General features: G+C 42.1%; 1 protein-coding gene and 1 long non-coding RNA gene across 5 annotated transcripts in view; both read left to right on the top strand.

Annotated features, from left to right (window-relative positions):
- LOC125774699 (uncharacterized) overlaps nucleotides 1-19,211 on the top strand; it is a 239,462-nt gene that overhangs the window by 86,566 nt on the left and 133,685 nt on the right. The window lies entirely within an intron of this gene.
- Nucleotides 1-19,211, top strand: part of LOC125767346 (neurogenic locus Notch protein) — a 78,731-nt gene that overhangs the window by 31,436 nt on the left and 28,084 nt on the right. For all 4 annotated transcript variants that reach the window (XM_049433963.1, XM_049434108.1, XM_049434030.1 and 1 more), the window contains 3 exons: nucleotides 2,356-2,434; nucleotides 18,200-18,471; nucleotides 18,558-18,759. In XM_049433963.1, the coding sequence (XP_049289920.1) occupies nucleotides 2,356-2,434; nucleotides 18,200-18,471; nucleotides 18,558-18,759 (553 nt within the window). The remainder of the gene's footprint in view (nucleotides 1-2,355; nucleotides 2,435-18,199; nucleotides 18,472-18,557; nucleotides 18,760-19,211) is intronic.

Genomic DNA, 19,211 nt, shown 5'->3' with positions numbered 1-19,211 from the left:
CCGATCAGTTTCAAACGTTATGGAGAAGTTGGATTTTTCTTAGGATGATTGAGACTTTTATATATTTGCTTTAAACTACAGGGTGGTTGACATGAAGAACTAATTTTTTTTTAAATTTTGTGTAGTAAATATTTGGCTAAAGTCTGAAACACGACCCCCCCCACTCACGGTCACTCATCTGCGTGTCAAATTTTCGTACAGGGTGGTTCGGAGACTATGCAATGATGCCTGAATTTGATTTTTTTTACAATTACTATTAAATTGTAAGGAGGTTTTCGCATAGTGAAAAGTGATTTATTCATCGAGGAACCAAGTTCCATACGCTGTTTGTGAAACCGTAAAATTTTCCTCATTTTTGGCCCAACTTTGCCCCATAGCTCCGCCGGTATCCAAGATATCGCCAAACTTTCTTCTGGCCATGGCTAGATGGCACTTGTGGCTACATTTCGTCCATGCACCACTAATCGCTACCATGTCTGTGGCCGGAGCTATTCGCGAAAGCTCCAACGGATCGCCAATCTTTGACCTGTGGTCGATAGATGGCACCAATTGCTACATTTTCTTCTTCGACGGCCATGCCCTCAGGTGTCTGTGTCTCGAAACATAATTAAAAAACACGCAACCGATTTCGTACCACCCTGCACGAAACAAAGTCACTCAAATGAGTGCCCGTGAGTGGGGGGGGTCGTGTTTCAGACTTTAGCCAAATATTTTATTTATTTTATAATAATTAGATCTGCATTATTTGGAAAGCTATTATAAAAAGGAAATCAAAATTTAGTTCTAACAAATTTGTCTCATGCCATGTTTCGATAGTAATTCGATAGTAAGATAGATAAAGCTTTTGTTGGTAAATTTTCAAGTGAGTTGTATGATGGCTTAAGTAAGGAAAGCTCATTCATTAAAGAAGGCATCTACCAAGGCTAGTTGTATCATCCTGAAGGATGTGTACTGTTCTGTTAGAAACTTACAATTAAACCCTTAAATTTGTCAAACAACGTAGAACAAATGATTTTAAATTAAGAACTCAATTTATTTGTATTCATTTTGATTAGGTTTGGAGTTCACAGCCGTTGCCACCAAATTTTGACCGTAAGTCACGAATTTTTGACAGCGCTCATCAAATTTTGTCTATAAAGCATCAATTTTTGACTATAACGCACCATTTTTTGTCTCTAAGTCACATATTTTTATTCCTTATGCATCTATTTTTGACACGAAATAAAAACAAGACCAATTCACTGTTTTACCCGAGAATTAAGGACTGTTGATTTATAACAGTGAAATTGCGTTAAAATTAATCAAATAATTATCTTAAAAATAAACAATTTTCTGTTCTGTTTTTCTCGTTCAATCATACATGCTTCATCATGATTCTTGTTTTCAAGCATTCAACACGCTAACTATAAACCAAATAATGAAGCAAACTGGTTGTCATGTGTCAAAATTTAATGACTTACAGTCAAGAATTGGTGCGTTATAGTCAAACAATGGTGCGCACTGGCCAAAATTGATGCTTTACAGACAAAATTTGTTGAGGGCTGTCAAAAATAGGTGACTCCGAGTCAAAAATTGGTGACTTAGGACTAAAATTTCGTTGCAACGGCTGTATTGGTGCTCAGTCGTACGACTAAGAACAATTTTGAATAATTTTGTCGTACGACAAAATCGTACATTGCCGAGCACTGCCACCAGCATCAACTCAATGAAGAATCAAGTGTTGGGAGATCTTACCAGATGAAGATTAAGTGATCACTGAGCTAAATTATGTCATTGCTTCAGTTAACCGTTTTGTACCACCCTGTGTCACGTTTTGCTGTAACGTTTCTCCGTCAGCATAAAAAATCGAGTTCGCTCCTAGAGTGTGATAGCACGCGTGCTCCCGAACAACAACCATACCGAGAATCCGTTGACAGCACCCACTTACCCTTCTTTCCCCCAACACAAAGCTTCCATCCTTCAAAAAGGTCCAATTGACGGTAAGCTAATACTAACCATCCGGTACAGCGGGGAAGGGATGAGCAGGAGGAAGTGGGCAGGGAAGGGAGGGTTTTGGCAAATTGAACCATGCCCGCGGCCGGGCAGTTGCACCCGAGTGTCAAATAGAGTGTCGCGACAAAAACTACATCCGGGGCAGCGAAGAAGGTTTAGTCTGTGTGAGCTGTGAAGAGCTTTATTTATTTTTTTTTCTCTCTCTGTCTCTCCCTTCTCATGTATCATTTTGTGAAACTATCTTTTAGTGTCGTTCTTTAGTTATGCCGAAATAAATAAAAAAAGAAATCTACATATATATTTATTTGGATGATTCACCAACGTTATATTGATGCTATTTTTTTTTCTGCTTGATCGTTACAGGTTTCCTGTCGTGCTCACCGTCACCGTGCAAACATGGCGGCACGTGCGTTAGCCGCCCGAATGGTGCATCTTACTGCAAGTAAGTATAGAACCGGGCAGGGAAGTTATTAAACTTGTGGTGTCACATATTTGCAAAAAAAAAAACAACCATCCTCGCATACCATGATGGCGCTTAAGGTTATCTTCGGCGAAGTATAACGTACCGTAACGCACGCCATATTTGCGTGGGATGTCGCCTACAGTGCCGGCCATTTTGGGATTGTTAATTTTGCTAATTAAAGGGTAATAAATCAACTTACAAGAAGAAAAGAAAACAATCCATACAATTCGGAAAAGGTTAACGATACGAACATTATCAACCGTGCGGTGTTGGGACGATCAAAACCTGTTATTGTGGCTTAAATCCTTCCTTTTATGGTTGGTTATAAAAAAAATGTTATTTTATTTTTCTTTTAACTAAATTTTGTGTTGTATCATTATTTACCCAGTAGACGAGCTTGTTTCATATCCTTTTCTTTTTCCTTCGCCCCTACAATCTTCAGTCTGGATGCGTTACTTCGTTACACCACGAAGTAAAATTGTCATCATCCACCGTAGTGTCTCGGGGCATGAATTGGTGTCCCGGTTTTTTTTATCTTTTTTTTCTTTTGGTTCTTCCTTTTCTTCAATGTACACAACCCGCACACAACCCCGCTCGTTAGCATTACCGAAACCATGAAACGTGCCATAAATCGCGAACGCGCGCGTTCTGAGGCCCGCCAAATAATAATGGCCGAACAACGGTCATAACCATAACACTTGGACGATAATGGCAATAAATTCTGTTGGCCGCAACCATGTCTCCACTGTGTGTATGTGTGAACAACGGAGCTGCAATTCTCATCCCCAACCATATGGGGAGGAGGGAGGGTGGGGAGATGGGTCCTATATGTCAATGCATATTTGTTTGTTTTTTTTTCTTCTTCTCTCTCGCTTTTCACTTCAACCCCTCGGTTCGTTAGCGTTTCGCTGCAGTTTATTTTATTTCATGTGTTTATCCCCGTATTACTATCCCGGCCCTTTCTGCTGGTGCGCTCTGTCACTTGCTGTGTTCGGAAAAAACACAGACGAGCAACAAACGGGTGGCCCCAAAACAAAACGCGCGCAAAGCGTATGTTGAGACAATCAGATATTGTGTCGCGCCTTTTCGCGATCACGTAGTATTAGCTGCAAATGGTGGTGAAAGGTGAATTGGGTGAACGGTGGCCAACAGGGTGCATACATGTGTGTAGTTTTGTGTGTGTGTGTGAAGAGGGGGAGAAGGAGGAATATTGACACTTGGGAGCATTCCCCAGCTTCTACCCTTCTAATACCCACAACACACAAAAGTGTGTTGCTAGTCGGGTAAGGATTGGTGGGTGATATAGGAAACGGGAAAGGGAAAGCAGTAGGTTGTTAAAATCCTTTTGTATCGCTAGCGATGAGACGTAACGATGAAGATACGGTTGCATTGGAGCAAACTCGCGAACACACACAAAACAAAAGTAAATTGATAAAAATGAGCTAACGCTGCTTAGGCGGGGCAGGGTGGGTGGTGTAAGGTTATGAAAGTGGCAAAAGGGTTGGAGTTAGCAGTCACATTCAATTAGGAAAGATGGGAAGCGCGTACGAAACAGCGATAGAAAGGCAGAAAACAAGCAGAACGTGCGCGGGGGTCATAAAAGTAGCAGCAACAAAAAAAAAAACAGTTTAATAAAGTGGACAAAAAGCCATACAGGCCGTGGGTAGAACAAATGGAAAAATACTAAACAATTAAACATCCTTAAAGAAAAGAAAAGAAAAGAAAAATATGATAAAAAAAATCCCCCAAAAGCAAACTTAAGAACAGCAACAACAACAAAAAAAAACGGCGAAAACACTGTTAAGTGATTGAAAGTGCGGATGTTTGCAATTTGTGTTATAATAAAAAAAATTAATGGAAATGATACAACACCATAAAACCAAACATGAAAACCAACCATACACAAAGAAGAAAACGCGAACCACAAGTCACAACACAAGAACGTTAAAGAATGAGATAAAGCGTTTGCAAAACGCAAAAGAAATGCATTATTGGTTTTTTGGGTGTTTTTAGTTTCGCGGTGTGATGCTGATGATGTGTAGCGTGCCAGGCATTATGCAAATCACTATTGGGTGGGGGTGGTTTTGATAAAAAAAAGAAGAGGAAGAGGAAGAACGAAAAAAAAAAGAAATAAAACAACCGAAACAAACTGTATAAAGCAAAGGAACAGAAATACAAAACAAAAGCAACAAAGTAATAATACATGGAAATAAAAATTGGGGGGGGAAATGAAAGCCGAAGCAGAACAAACATACAAAGCTGACACAAAAACTACATAAATATAAATGTACAAGAAGAAACGCTAAAGACGAGTTAAGTAGTGTGCAAAAGGGGATGCAAATAAGGCAAAGAAAGCAAGAAGAAGAATAGAACTTTCAAAGCAAGAAAGAGAACGAGAGAAAAGAGAAAGAGAGAGAGAGAGAAAGAAAGAAGATAACAAACAAAGTAGGAAAAAATGTATATAAAACGAGACATAAAGATAAGTGCAGCACACACTGTTGTTGAGTGCGCGCGCGCCCACAAATCCGGCAGATGAGCGAGAACGGGTGGAACACCCCACTCTCCACCCTCCAACCCTTCCAACGCGCCCCACTACACCCGATGTCGATAAATTATTCAAATTAGCTCGACGCGGGTCCGACGTGAATATAATTATTTATGAACAAGCTTTTAAAAGCCCTGAAACTGTAAGCACAGCCCGGTACAGGCCGCGCATTGCCGTTCAGCACGCCGGTTGTGGTGGGGTTTGCTTTACCCCGTAAGCCGCGAAAGGTTGAATCTGAACCGGTCCCGATCGGTGAGGGAACCATATCGGTTCGAGCGTTCTGTACGAAAAACATAAAAGCAAAAAAAAAAACTAAAATGGAAATTGGCTAAGGAAGTAAATCAAACATTTTTATTTGCTTCGTTTTTCTACTACACAACACAAAACACCCCCGGTGGTGGTGTGTGGTTTTCACTGCAGTGTGGTTCACCTGATTGATTGCACTTTTATTGCACCCGGCATAAACACGACGCGTGGCTTTTTTGTTTCTCTTTTTTTTCTGCAGCACAATGTATGCAAAACATTTGAAAAAGTAAAAAAAATGTTTGTTAATGGTAAATATTTTTGTTGAATTTTTTAAATAAAAAAAAAATAAAACACCTCCAAGTGTGGAATATTGGTTTGGATTGGGGATTTGTTTCTTCTGTTTTTTTCTTCCTTGGTGAAATTATTTACTTCTGTTGAGGTGAGATAAAAAACACATTTTCGTGTAGCCCCGTCGTGTGCTCCCCACCACGGCGGGGAGGCTATTATTGAGAATTTATAATCAAGAATAAGATGAAGCCAAAAACAAAAAAAAGCTTTAAAAATTCCCCATTTCTCCTGCTGTCTTTCGGCTCGCGTCTTGTCTCCAACAAGTACGGCCCCAGACCGACTTGGTACATGCGCGTGGGTGTCACTTTGTAGCCGTTTGCCGTTAACCAAAATCCTTTCCATTTTTACCAATCCTTCGCTTCCATCCATAAATAAATATTCGTCGTTTATCATAATGACGGCGGGCTCTCGGTGTGTGCGTGGGGTTGTTTTATTAGGGATTTTTTTTTATTGTTGGTCAAATAAATGTCCAATTCCCCCCCATTCGGGCAAGGATGACAACACATTCGGAAAACATTTTACTCTCCGAACCGTGGTGGTATCCTCAACGCTTCATGCCGGATCTCGGCAGGGGGTGAAAAAGATAATCGGAAAGGTTTAGCAATGGCGATTGGGCACGGGGTGTGCGTGTGTGTAGGTGTAGATATACACCCAAATGACATCTTATCGAGCGATGATTATGATGGGTGTAGTTTATGATTTTCGATCGGTTTTTTTTTGCGGTTGACGATGATGGCTGTTGCACCCTAATGGGGATTGGCATGCTAGGAGAAGTGTTTTTGCTTTTTTTTTATTGTATGTTTGTTTCATTTTCGATATTTAAAACACCATGCTAAAATTTGGTATTTGGTTGTAAAATTTCATGTGTCGAGGATTCGACTTTAAAGCAAAAAAAAAATGTAAAGACTGAAACACACGTCCCAGGAGCTGTTGGTGGTGTAAGGGTAGGAGAGAAGAAAAGGAGACGGATTTGATTTTAATTGTGTGAAGATGGGGTTGTAGCAGGTTACAAGAAGTGGAAGAAAATAAAAAAACACAACACTACAATCATTAAGGGAAGCGATAAAAACACGCATTTGCGACACAAGCCAATATTTATGACATATAAACATTAATGTAGGAAATATTTCTCATCATTAGGAGGGGAATATTTCTCGTCTTAAAACCTCCCAAGGTTTCAAGTATATTTTTAGAAAAAAAACTTCAATCCAATATTTTTACAAAGTTCTCAAAAAATAATCATTTTAGTGTAGTAACACGGGTTTTCTCAAATACAAAATTCTTTGGGAAAGTTTAAACCACGTGTTCTTCGTTATTATACGCAACTGAATCCTTTTTGACACGAGAGCACTTAGAGCCCGTTGACTTGAGACGTTTACGTCATACGCTCGACGAGTTAAGCGTGTTTACAACGCCCGATCGGAAGCGTAATACAGTGGAACGCCGATTATCCGTGCTCATCGTGATTCGGCCCCTGCCGGATACGCGAATATCACGGATAATAGCCACAACTCTTTTTATTTTTTATTTATTTTATTTTCTATTTATTTATTTTTAATATTAGTGTTCAGTGTGTATAGATTAGACTTTTTTTTTCTAAAGCAAAATATTAATTTTCTTATTTACACTTTGCAAAAGAAATTTATTTTCTTTTTGGCCAAATTTGAGCAAATTGTATCATTTCCTATTGAGGCTTTTATTTCTTGTCATCACCGGTTTGCAGTTAATATGTCAATTCGCCTTTGGAACTGTCATTTCCGAGATGCACGGATAATGCAACAGCCGAATAAAAGGTATCCGAATAATCGGCGCTCCACTGTAGTTCCCTCAACAAACCCTTTTTTGTGCTTGTTTTTTTTTGTTAGAACAACATTTTGTAAATATTTTTTTAATAAGACTTAAAGCAGACTTAAAATAAGTGAAAAAAATATTTAAACTAAAAAATAAATAAGAAATTATTTAAACAATTTAATTTAAGAATATTTATAGAGACCCAAAAGAAATAAAATGTCATCATTTGTTAAATAAATAAAATGTTAAATTTGTTAAATAGTTTAAAACGTGCTGGTCAACCCTGTAAATGATGCTGCAGGGGTTGATCCTTTTTTTTGAAATTTTCTATTTTTATTTTGTTTTTTCCCCACTCACTATTCGCAGCTGTAGTTTTTCAAGCTTTCCAACTGTAGCATTACTGGTCGAGTGGTGGTTCAAGTGGTTTTGTATGAATTTTTCTTCACAGATGGTTTTGTTTTGTACTTCGCTTCATTTCTCTTCAAGGAGGCGGTTTCTTTGTTATTTGTTATCTCTTACGCGGTAAAGTGGTACGGCCGTGCGTCACCGTAGGCTGGCGCTAGGGTTGAGCCACGTGCCAAAACGCACAACTGTCCAAATTCGGTGTCCATATGCAGAATGAGTGTCCTGTGTGAAGGGATGCAACTGTGAAAATTTAAATAATTTTTCTAATGTTATTAATAGAATAACGAATTGAGAACCATCCTGAGGAATATATTCAGGTTCGGTTTAAATCGGGAAATAAATTTTAAGAAACACTGTATCGTACATTCCCCAGAAAAAGGCCCTTGTCGTTCTGTCGAACACACGCCTCGAAGACTCATCATTATTTAAGCCCGCAAAAGGGAGTTGAAAAAGAAGGAAAAACAAAAACGCACGGCAAAAAGGAAACTTAACGAACGCCGGCCAGCGTGTTCCTGTCGTCTGTCGGAAACGAACCAAAAAGCCGTCTGGACAAGACAGGATCGCGTCTTAGACACAAAACAAAAACACAAAAAAGGGACCAAACTGCATGATTCTTCACTCCCTTTTTTGCTTCAGGAGGTAATGCGGGGGTTTTTGCCCGGTAGAATGTCCGATTATGGTCATCGAGAGAGCCCTTTCGTGGTTTTGGTAGCCCCAGCGTTTGAGGAGTTTTGTTGGCAGACCATTTTGCCCCGATGGGATGCCTTTGTTTTGCATAAATTATTCCGCTTGCATTGCTTGCGGTCCTATTGTTATGCTCCGGTATGCTGTGTGATGCTGTTTGGTCTGCATTTGCTGCTTCTTGTCGCGATTCGTTGTACTTTTTTCTTTTTTTTTTTTGCTGTTCCACAGTAGCTAAAGTGTCTTGTTCTATTTATTATTTAATATATAACTTTAAAGTTAGTTCATAACCCCATGAAGGAAGCCCACAAGGGAAAGATAAATCGTGCGGAAGAGTTTAAAAACTTGCAACTTGCTGCTAGAGCCGTTGTATCCACGTGCCTTCGTGTAGGGATAGAAAAAAAACACGAAATGGTCCAAAAAACCAAACGAAAGGAACAGGACAATAGGTTTCAATGTTGATGAACGAAACGCCAAAAAAGAAAAAGATTTTTTTTTAGCAAAACCGGTTCGTCGCTTGACGTGTCATTGTAGTTTTTCGGTTTTGTCAAATCGTCTGCCGCCGGTGGCCGATTGGTGGTGTACATGGGTCGAGATTTATTCCCAGACAACACGGCCCTGAAGGGTAAACATTGCCAAACATGGTTGCCCACTCCCGTCTCCTGGCTGGGTGCGTTTAGGCGCATTGAAAATGCACAAATCTTCCCACTCGTTAGAATCCTTTTGGGCCGCATTAATGTGTAGTCTCTGTTGGTTTTTTTGTTTTTTTTTTCTTTTGTTCTCTCTCTTTCTCTCTCTCTCTCTCTCTCTCTCTCTCTCTCTCATTCTTTGTGTCTGTGAATTTGTGCTGAAAGTGATTTTTTCTCTTGTTGTGTTTCATCTTTTTCATCGATGCGATGCTGAATTTTATGTCCCATCCTCAAGGCCTTTATAACCACACACACGCACGCATCAAACAGTCGCGGCAAGATGTGAAACATCCTGTGGGTTTTCCGTGTGTGTTTTTTTCTGTTTGTTAAGGAACGATGCGATTCCAGACGAAAGATGATGAGCCTTCGGCCCCTTTCCTTTACCCACGCGCTTTTTGGGGAGAATCAGAATCAAGCGACTTGATGCCTCTCCCGAGGGGAATGCCGAACGCCATAAAACGCGAGTTCCACCCACGTTGAGAATGGGCTTCTTAGCTTCGGGGCAGGATGGCTGGTTCCTGTGTTCGTTAGCAAGAAACAAAAAAAGAAGGGAATTTCGATGCATCAACGAAGCGCATGTTTCCATATTAGGGTGGGTTCGTCGCTTGCTGCTCGATTGGAGTCGATTGTTTTTCTTTCTCTTCTATCTCCGCTTGCGAGTTCCCTTGGGGGCATCGTCCAACATGATAACGATGTGGCTCGGTTTCAATACCAAAAGAGAAAAATATTAAAATAAATTCTTCCTCTGAATAGAAAATGGCGTTCACGTCGCTTTTGAATATAAAAGGGTTGAGGATTGCGAATATTTTTTTTTCTTATTAAAAAACTCATACACAAGTTTGTGAAAATACCTTCCAGGCTTTTGGGCCTTTTCTATAAAACGGAGAAAAAAAATATCCATCGCCATCTAACGACAAATAAACATAAAAATCAATTCCCCAAAGGGAAACAATGGGCAATCACGCTAACACAGGGTGGGTACGATGGTACGGACTAAATGCAGTTTGGTTGGTTTTGCAATTTTCTTCTGCAATTCTGTACGAAGTACGAAGCTGAAATGATGTGCTTTTCCGCATTTGCTCACACGTGTGTGTTCTGTGTGATTTTTCCCCGTCTTATGTTCCCGGAGGAAAAATAACGTTTTTTTTACCCGTGAATTGTAGTTCTCAGGACTACGGGATACGGAAGTGACTGTGGATGGGTTGGGAAAACTCAACCTTCAAAAACCTACGCTAACATGCACGCACACACACAGTCGTATAAATTAAATTACTTAATTATGCTATTTTATGATCCCCAAGGCGCTTATTGTGCGAGAATCGTTTCTCCCGTTTTTTTTCGCTCTCTCTCTCTCTCTCTTGCTCGCGCTCATGCTCTCAATCAGTGCAAATGGCTTCCCTGGCTTGAGAGGATGGTTGATGAAGATGATGATAGATCGGTGAGTTGTTGTTTTTTTCCGTGTTTTGTTACCGATGCGTTTAAGTTCTTCATTTTCTCACCGAAACGCTCCATCCGCGTTCTCCGTCTAGATCGATTTCTTTCCCCCTTTTTGTTTTGCTGCGTAAAATTCTCCTCCTTTTTGGAGAGCAATTTCTGGTAGTGTGGAAAAGTAAAAGAAAGCAAAAAAAAACCCTCCCAACCAAGGGAATCATCATTTCCCGTTGGCTGAAAAGATGGGGGAATGTGTTTTTCCCCCCGCTTTTTACCAAAGATCGAATTCCAGACACGCAAATCGATCGAATATTGATGCGTATGTGCGTGTGTGTGTGTCTGCGCACAAGAAAGCGATTCTTCTTTACAACATCGTGTTATTAGTGTTTTTTTTTGCCTAAAGCCCGGGTTATTGAGAGGGGAAAAATTATGGCCACAGCATTGCTTTCCACGCACGGAATCGAGACCGTTCTTCCGGAGCCAACGGAGCGGGCTGTCGTCCAAAGCCTTAACCTTTTGCGGATCAAAATCTGTGGGCGAACTGGTGGTTGGCTAGCGAATTTCAGCATGACGGTTGAACACACCGATAGCATCTTAATGGCATAGATTAGCACCTCTTAGCAACGACACCCGGGTACGCCGGAAACAGGAGTGAATGAACAGCGAGGGATGTGTGTGTGGAAGGGGTGGTGAAAAAGTGATTGAAATATAGAGGGATGCTAATGCGGTAGAAAGGTGATGGTGGTGGTTGTTTTGTAAACTTTTTGTTCCCCCCCCCCCACCCTCCCCTTGCACCTGGTTGCTATCTTCAAAATGTTAAACCAATTTTAAATATTTAGCAGCTTTGCAAATTGTTTTTTGGTTGGAATGTTGTCTGTTTGTATTTTTCATTTGTTGTTTCAATTTGATTTGATGGGGAGAGGAAAAATTCAATCCCTTATTGAGGGTTGTTTTATATATTTTTTTAATTCTTTTTAATTTTGCTTCATCCATTTTACACTTTATTGTCTTCTTTTGTTTTCTTTTGTTTTTTTTTGTGTTCAATTTGTACTTTCTTTTCTTTTGATTAATCAGTTTTTTTTATTTTGATATTTTTTTGTTTTTTTTCTTGTTTTTTTATACGTTTGTTAATCATATTGTGCTTTTAAGTTGTTATTTATTAGTATTATATCTTTTTTTTTAATTAAATTGAACAAGAAAAATGTTATAATTTCTGCATAGCTTCAAGACAGAATATCACTATCCGGTGATATTGGCTTTTTATGCGTCTTTTACCAGTAACAACTCAAGAGCCCAAAAAAACCAAAGCCCTCGACTCAGAGTTTTGGTGTGTCGTAAATGTGTGCTGTGAGGAACAATCTTAATTTGTCCCGGTGGACAATGTATTTCCCGGACCTGGCAATAATCCAGAAACGCCCAAGATGGGCTTTAGGAAGGTGGTTGCGGGGAAGTGCGGTGAGAGAGAGAGAGAGCAACAAGCAGAACATTTTGCCATAAAGGAAGGATAGAGAATTTTCGAGCAGGTTTTAAGATTTAAATGTTTGCCTTCTTTCCGTTTGCTCGACAAGTTGGGCATCGCGTCTTCTAAAAAAGCATAAGGCAACCATTTGTCCCTCGCCTTCTTCAACCGTGCCAAGCTCTACTTTAATACCCTGCCGCAGCTGATTGTTTTGCAGCGCGATTTGGGGCCATCGACCCTACCGGGGGGGTGCTTTGGGGTTGCACTTAACGGCTTAAGATAGTGGTAAAGACCTTCCGCGCGCCGAGTGACATTCGTGTATGCGGACGTGTTTTTTTATAAGAACGGCTCATAAAACCCTTGTTGCTGTTGTTTTTTTTTAAATGAATTTTTGGGCATGTTTGGCGCAATTTTGAACCCACCTTAAGCTGTTCGCGAGGATCGTAAAACCGAATCAAACCCCTTTTTTTGGAGGGTGATCACAAGGGGATGGAGTAAAAGTTATAAATTAATAAAAAACACATCATCTCGCGGTGTGCAATCGGATTTTATTTTTGCGCTTTTTTTTTTGTTGCTGTGTGATAATGCGCCAAAAATTGAGAACTCACCCTCGGTATGGTAATGATTGTGCTGACACAGTGGGCATGAGGCAGGACATCATTAAAATCCAAATTAAACAAAAAAAAACAACATTGAAAGTTAAATCATTTTTGAGCGCATTGGAAAGGCTTAACCACCTTAAGATGATTGTTTTTGTGTGTGAAAGCTGTTATCGCAAACGGCATCACTTTCCGTCCATTTCCATTCACTGTGCCCACTGTTCGCTTCCCCACCATTTTGTAAAAATCGTGCCCTGGAAGGCTGGAATGATAGTTTAATGTGTGCGCTTTTGCGTTCTCATCGCCCCCAGAACAAAATGCACTTCGCCGCGGCTCTTAAAAGGTGCATTATTAACAGCGCTCAGTTTTCAGTTTTGTTTGCTACGGTGATCGTAAACCGGCCCGAATGGTTTATCCATCGATCTCAGCTGATGCAATAAAGCGGCGAACAAAACAAAAGTCAGCGCCTGCAATAAAACCAACGTGCGCGCACACGCAAAAATATCCGCTTGTGCAAAAGATTGATGCCGTGTTTTATGTCGCAAAAAGGGGGGTCCGGTTTGGTTAATTAGTGTCTCTTATTAATATATGAGCTGTAGCGTCAGGTCAGCAATATTACTGCCAGAGGTGAATAGGTCCAAGCGGATGTTGACCCTCGGAAAGTGGTAAAATCAGGATTTTTATTTATATATTTATACACTGCTACAGAGAAGGGTTTTTTTTATTGGTGGTGAAAGGAAGTTTGGTTTATTATATTTTGAATTTAAGGGTTCGTGTCTTGCTATTTTTTTTTTTTGCTTCAAAATCACTTTTGCTCGAGAAGAAAGATTGTGTAATTCGATCACTTGCAGACGACGAACCTGTCATATCGTCATTTTGAGTTTTTTTTCATATTTTTGGTTATCCTGGCGGCCGGCTTGGTCAAATTTTTCGGGTCAGATTACTTAAGGGAAGAAATAATCAATCAAATCGTTCTGGAGGAGCTAAACCAAAAAAAAAAATGGCGAACTCCTCCACCCCTTCTCGGTTGTTTTGTTGGGGAATGGTTAAGTGTCTTGTGTCGATTAAATATTGTTTTTTCTTCGTAATTGTAATCTTTTAATATGTTAGCTTTTGTTTTTTTTTCGTGTAACCACCTTAATTGCTATCACATGGCAACCATCTTGGGGAGTATGAAATATCCGGAAGGGGATTTTTTTTCTTTTCGTTTGGTAGTCAAGAAGTTGCTTGCGACTAGAGAATAAAACCATTGAGAGCAATACAGAAACCGGTTCCAACACTTCGCTTTGAAACGGCTGCTCAGTAACTGGACACCCATTTGGAGCGCTCTGTGGTGCTTTAATTACCATCGCTTGGTGTGTGTCTCAGGATGTCAGAAAAACTGGATAGAGGGCCGCCTACGAAGGCAGCCGTGCCTGATAAGTGGTGTTACGGCGTTAAGGGATGTCCAGATATCTCACCTTACGCCCACCTTCAGTAGTCGTCCATTAGAGTCGCGATGTTTGGGAAGTTATGGAGGAACTTCTGGAGTTCCTCCTATCCCAACTCCGACCATCCTTCCAAGACTTCCAAGAGGTAATGGTGAGGTTTGCTGTGCGAAACTTCAACACATCTCGCTACTCAATATCGGGCTACTGCATCAGCTAAACTGGATAAAGACCTAGACGAAGCGTTATACTCCGTGTAGGGGGTCTCTATCTGCGCTTCTTGGGTTTTTGGGGAACAGCAGCAAAATTGGCGCGTACTTGTTGGTTAACTATAAATGAAGTTCTGAAACTTACCTTTCACCGCCGCAACGTGAAACTCGATACCCGGCATGCACACCGCCTGGAAGATCCACATATAGCGGAAAGGATATCGTGTTACGACTCCGTCCGGCTGAAGAGATGATACGATGTTGTTGTGTTTTTTTCTCTTCTGTGTTTATTATTTTAATCTTGAAGAGTAGCACACCAGGCATCCGCTGCAGCGCTATTGTTGCTTCGTCACCGACGCTGATTGAAATTGGTTCCGATCGAACCTGCGGGGTTTGCGTGTTGTTGATGACGCGACTATCCCTCATTCACTGTCCACAGCCCGGAGAGAGGAGTGTCTTAGGGAGCGGAAATAGGTATTTTGGCGCTCCTTGTATCCGATGGATAGAAACTCAGCGCGGATAAGAAGAACCAGAACGACACACAGTCGCATCCAACGCGCGTTAATCATTTCGTTTAATTAATGAAGCTTGTGCAAATGTGTATGTGTGTGTGTGTGTCGAAGGGAAAGAGTGTCGGGAAGAAATAGGGAGACGACAAGACAATATCTTCACGAAAAAAGAAGAAGAAAGGAAAAAAAACGACAACCAACATTACAAATATCATACTTTCCCATAGTATAGGGCGCGTGTACGATGGTTGTCTTCCCCATCACTCTCACACCGGAATGGCATCCAACCGGAAAAGCAATAAAATTAGTTTTATGCTCTCGGAAGATGATCTTCACCCCGCCTTCTTTTGGAGGAGATGAACCCCGGTGCACGGTCGCAGAGACACATGTTGCCAAGCCATATAAGGGATCAGTCCTCAACATTCATTATGTTTTCTTTTTCTTGAGTCAACGTCCATAGTTTTGATTGAAACATTCTTTTCGCACAAAATATGTCACGCACATGTGTGCGTTCTCCGAGTCCTGACGAGATATTAGCATTGGCGTACACTCAAAACGGTTTGGGAGGTTTTTTACTCAAGAATTTCTAATGTCTACTCTATTTCTCCAATAAAGTGTCCACGTTCGTCCAGAATGTTCTAGGTCTCTTTATGGGATGACTTTTTTTTGTTTTGTTTGGTAACATAGTCCAGCAGCTCTTCGAATAGCTGGACGTCACGGTTATGATTATCCCACAAATATTGAATAACAACCATTTCGGAACTCTCATACGCGCGGGCACAAAAAAAAGGGAATTGCAAAGAAACCGCAACTACCACACCGTACCTTGGGGACGCCTTTCAAAGCCAAGCGGATGCAGAGAAACCCTTCAATGCATAGAGTCACAGCAGTTGGAAGAACATACTCCAAACAACAAAAAAAAAGAGATGACGTGTCGAAGTTCTGTTTTGTTTTTGGACAGAAGCGAGCAACAGGCGGGGGGTTCCATCTTGTGTAGATGCTTGTTGCTATTTTGCTGAGACGCTTGACGGTCTCTGTATTTTGCGGGGAATTGGCGACATCGTTGCGACCTGTCGCATCTCGTCGCAGTGACTTCCCACATTGGTTTTCGTCCGGGAACGGCGGGATTACGGCGGAATTACGGCGGAAGCGGCACCCATTGGTAGACATTTATCGACCCGGGGAGCTACTCCTATTACTATCGACATTCTCATCCTTATTCCTGAGCGCGCCAGAACTCTAAGGGTGTTTCACCTCCCGCAGTGGCTAATAGCACACATAAAGCGTTCGCTTCTTATTGTTGTTTTACCACCCAACGCGAAACCACCAGCCAGGGGCACCGTATCGAAACGTGAAGCCGACGGAGGGAAGATTATGTTTTTTTTCTTATGTGTGTTACCTTCCGCGCAACCACACTTCACCGCTACATCCGCGTGGGGAGTTAATTTGAGTAGAAGAAAATGTAATGAACAGCACGTTCGCTTCTTTGATGGTTGGTGGCCGATTCTGAGGCGCGCGCGCGCGTTCGCTACCTTTTTGTGTGCACGCTATATAATGGCCAGACAGACAAAAGGCACTATGGGAAATCGTAACGCCTGATGTGTGTGTGTGTGGACGCTCGCGCACGTCCGTTTCTATCCTAGCACCGTCCGTGCGGATGAGATGAGATGATCATTCGCGCGATCCATAGCTAACGGAGGTGGTTGCCTGCGGTGCTAATGGGTTCTCGTCATCGGCAAGAGGCACCATTTCGATTACTCAGCGGATCGAATCTGCACAATCCGACCTGCTTGACGGTGCAACCAGCGTTTTGTGCCCGCCCGCTGGTTGGTTTTGTATCCTGAGAACTTCAACAATCCCGAGGGAGGACGGGAAAATAAAAGCAGATCAACCTGTGCACGTTGGAGACAAAGTCAGTGAGAGCACTGCTTGGAAATTGGAGGCACCGAAAATGATGATGAAAGGTGTGATGAATGAGGATGAAGAATAGAGAGAGAGAGAGAGTATCCAAGAATGGACATTCTTGGCGCAATTCGTCCCGCTCGATTAGAATAACCTCTTCTCAAGGGAAGAATCCTGAGGTTTGTCGCGTACAACCAGAACTTCGATCAGATCGCATTCTTCGAGACATCAATTTTCATGTCAGTGCCTGCACTTCCCCCGTTTCCCCCCCACCCACTGGACTGGAGTTTGTGCAATTTATTCCCGCCAGTCGTCGTCACACACAGGTCAGTTCTCACGCGCGCAGAAACACCCGCGGGTTTTTGGTGGTGCCCGAGTTCGTCAACACTCCCACGGTTATGCGCGGTAGTGTAACCGGGCGATGGTGAAAGATTGTACGGTGTAATTGGGCACCTGGGTAGGGAGAAGAAAAGAAAAAAAAAACAACCGTCCGTCACCGTGCCTGAGCTATTTGCCGTGCGCGATTTGCTAATTTTCGTTTGCCCCAAAACGACTGCTTGGTGTAGTTCGTTTTTTTTTGTGCCGTCGGATCTCGTTTACCAACTCCCAAGGAAATCACCATCACTAAGGTGCAGCGCACAATGGTAGCAAACTTTCACTCGCGACCAAGTGCAAAGTTGTGTGACGTGTGGATGATTTGGTGGAACGTCCACGAAAATACATCCACTTATGCTGATAGCGCAGCTTGCCTAGTACGTGACAGACGGCGGGGGTACTCTCAGCGAAGTGCGTCGCCTACTGGGATTGTGTACGGAGTTAAAGAGCCACCAGACTGCTTTTAATTACGCATACAACTGCTGGTGACTGAGTAATAGAACATTTATGAAATGACGCTTTAAACAGTGTTTGGTAACTGTCACAACTGTCACAACTGTCATCGGTAAAAAAAAGATGCACCACAAAGATGGCGGTCATGTCTATATTCACTGTAAGAGTACGTGACTTTATAACGATCTTGAGTAATCTTGAAGAACTGAACGATAAAATCATTCCACATGGGAAGGGAACTGCGCTACCAACTCCAACAATCCCTCCTATTTCCTGACTCCGCGTGTATGCTCGGAAGGGTGAGTTCCGAAAGTTCACCGTCATTGGAAGTTGAAGTTTCGAAAAATCGTTAAAAATTTCCTAGCATGATGCGTTCCCTGCCTCTACGTGTGTGGTCGCTATCTCGTGTCCCGTGGGATAGCTTTTGGTTGTTTTTATTTTCCTGGTGAAGATTTTCATTCCCTTACTCTGGTGATGGCTGGCGCTCTCCCCTTTTACATGCAGCAATAATTGATCCGCTCGGTTTTGTTTCGGTATATGCGCGCGCGAGGGAGAAAGATTGTGGCATAAAATATCATAGTTTATGTATACGGTTCCTGACCAAGAAACATTTATGAGTTACTAAAACCCCCGCTCTTTTTTTTTGCTTACGTTTTTCTTCCTTATTCCCCGCAGCTGTACGTCACGGTATACAGGAGATTTCTGTGACTTCCCGAATCCGTGCCACACGGCGGCCGGTCCACGCTGCCAGAATGGTGGCACCTGCGAGACGACGTTCCGCGACGGTATACCATCGTTCTCGTGCCGGTGTCCGATCGGTTACACTGCGAGCCTTTGTGAGATACCGGTGAAGAATGCGTGTGATTCCTCACCGTGCAACAATGGCGGTAACTGCAAGCTAAAGACACTGGACGATTACACCTGCCTCTGTGCGACAGGCTATTCCGGTAAGTGTTGTGTAGAACGGTGTTGTGGCGACATCTAGCCCCGGTACTGATTTGAAATTCTCTCCTTGATTTTTCGCTTGTTGCAGGCAAACACTGTGATAAGCAGAATCTGTGTGCGTCATCACCGTGCCGGAACGGTGGCACCTGTACGCTGTCACCGAACGGGCATGTAAAATGCATCTGCCCGAAAGGTTTCCGCGGCATGTACTGTGCGGAGGATATCGACGAGTGTCTAAAGAATCCGTGCGAAAACAACGGAAAGTGTGTTAACACGCACGGTTCTTATCAGTAAGTATTGCTCAATGTTTTTTTTGCTTTCGTTTTAGCTACTCTGCACTCCAAGAACTGAAGAACTCCAAGAACTTTGGGCGATTCTTGGAACTGTTGGAATGTATCGAGAATTGCTATCCAACAACTTTGCATCCACCAGCAACGTTACATCACGTTGGGGTGTAGACTTCTGGCTTTACCTCTGCATTCAGATTGAGCGAATGTGTTCCTACCACACCCCACCCCGGGGGTACTAATTAGCAAAAGCGCCAAAAAGGAATTTTGGAAGCGAGCTGGTTCCGTCCGCTGGTCTCGGAATGAAATCTCGGCATATTGGATTTTTGTGCTTTTTTTTTGGTTTGCTTCATTTTCACCCGCGCGTAGACGCGCCAGATGGTTCTGCTTCTCAACGCCTCTCGTACGCGGGGCATCTCGCGCATTACAGATATTTCGATCCAATTCGGGAAGGG

Source organism: Anopheles funestus, chromosome X, assembly GCF_943734845.2.
Source record: "Anopheles funestus chromosome X, idAnoFuneDA-416_04, whole genome shotgun sequence".
Lineage (NCBI taxonomy): Eukaryota > Metazoa > Arthropoda > Insecta > Diptera > Culicidae > Anopheles > Anopheles funestus.
This window is presented reverse-complemented; position numbering and strand designations above follow the sequence as displayed.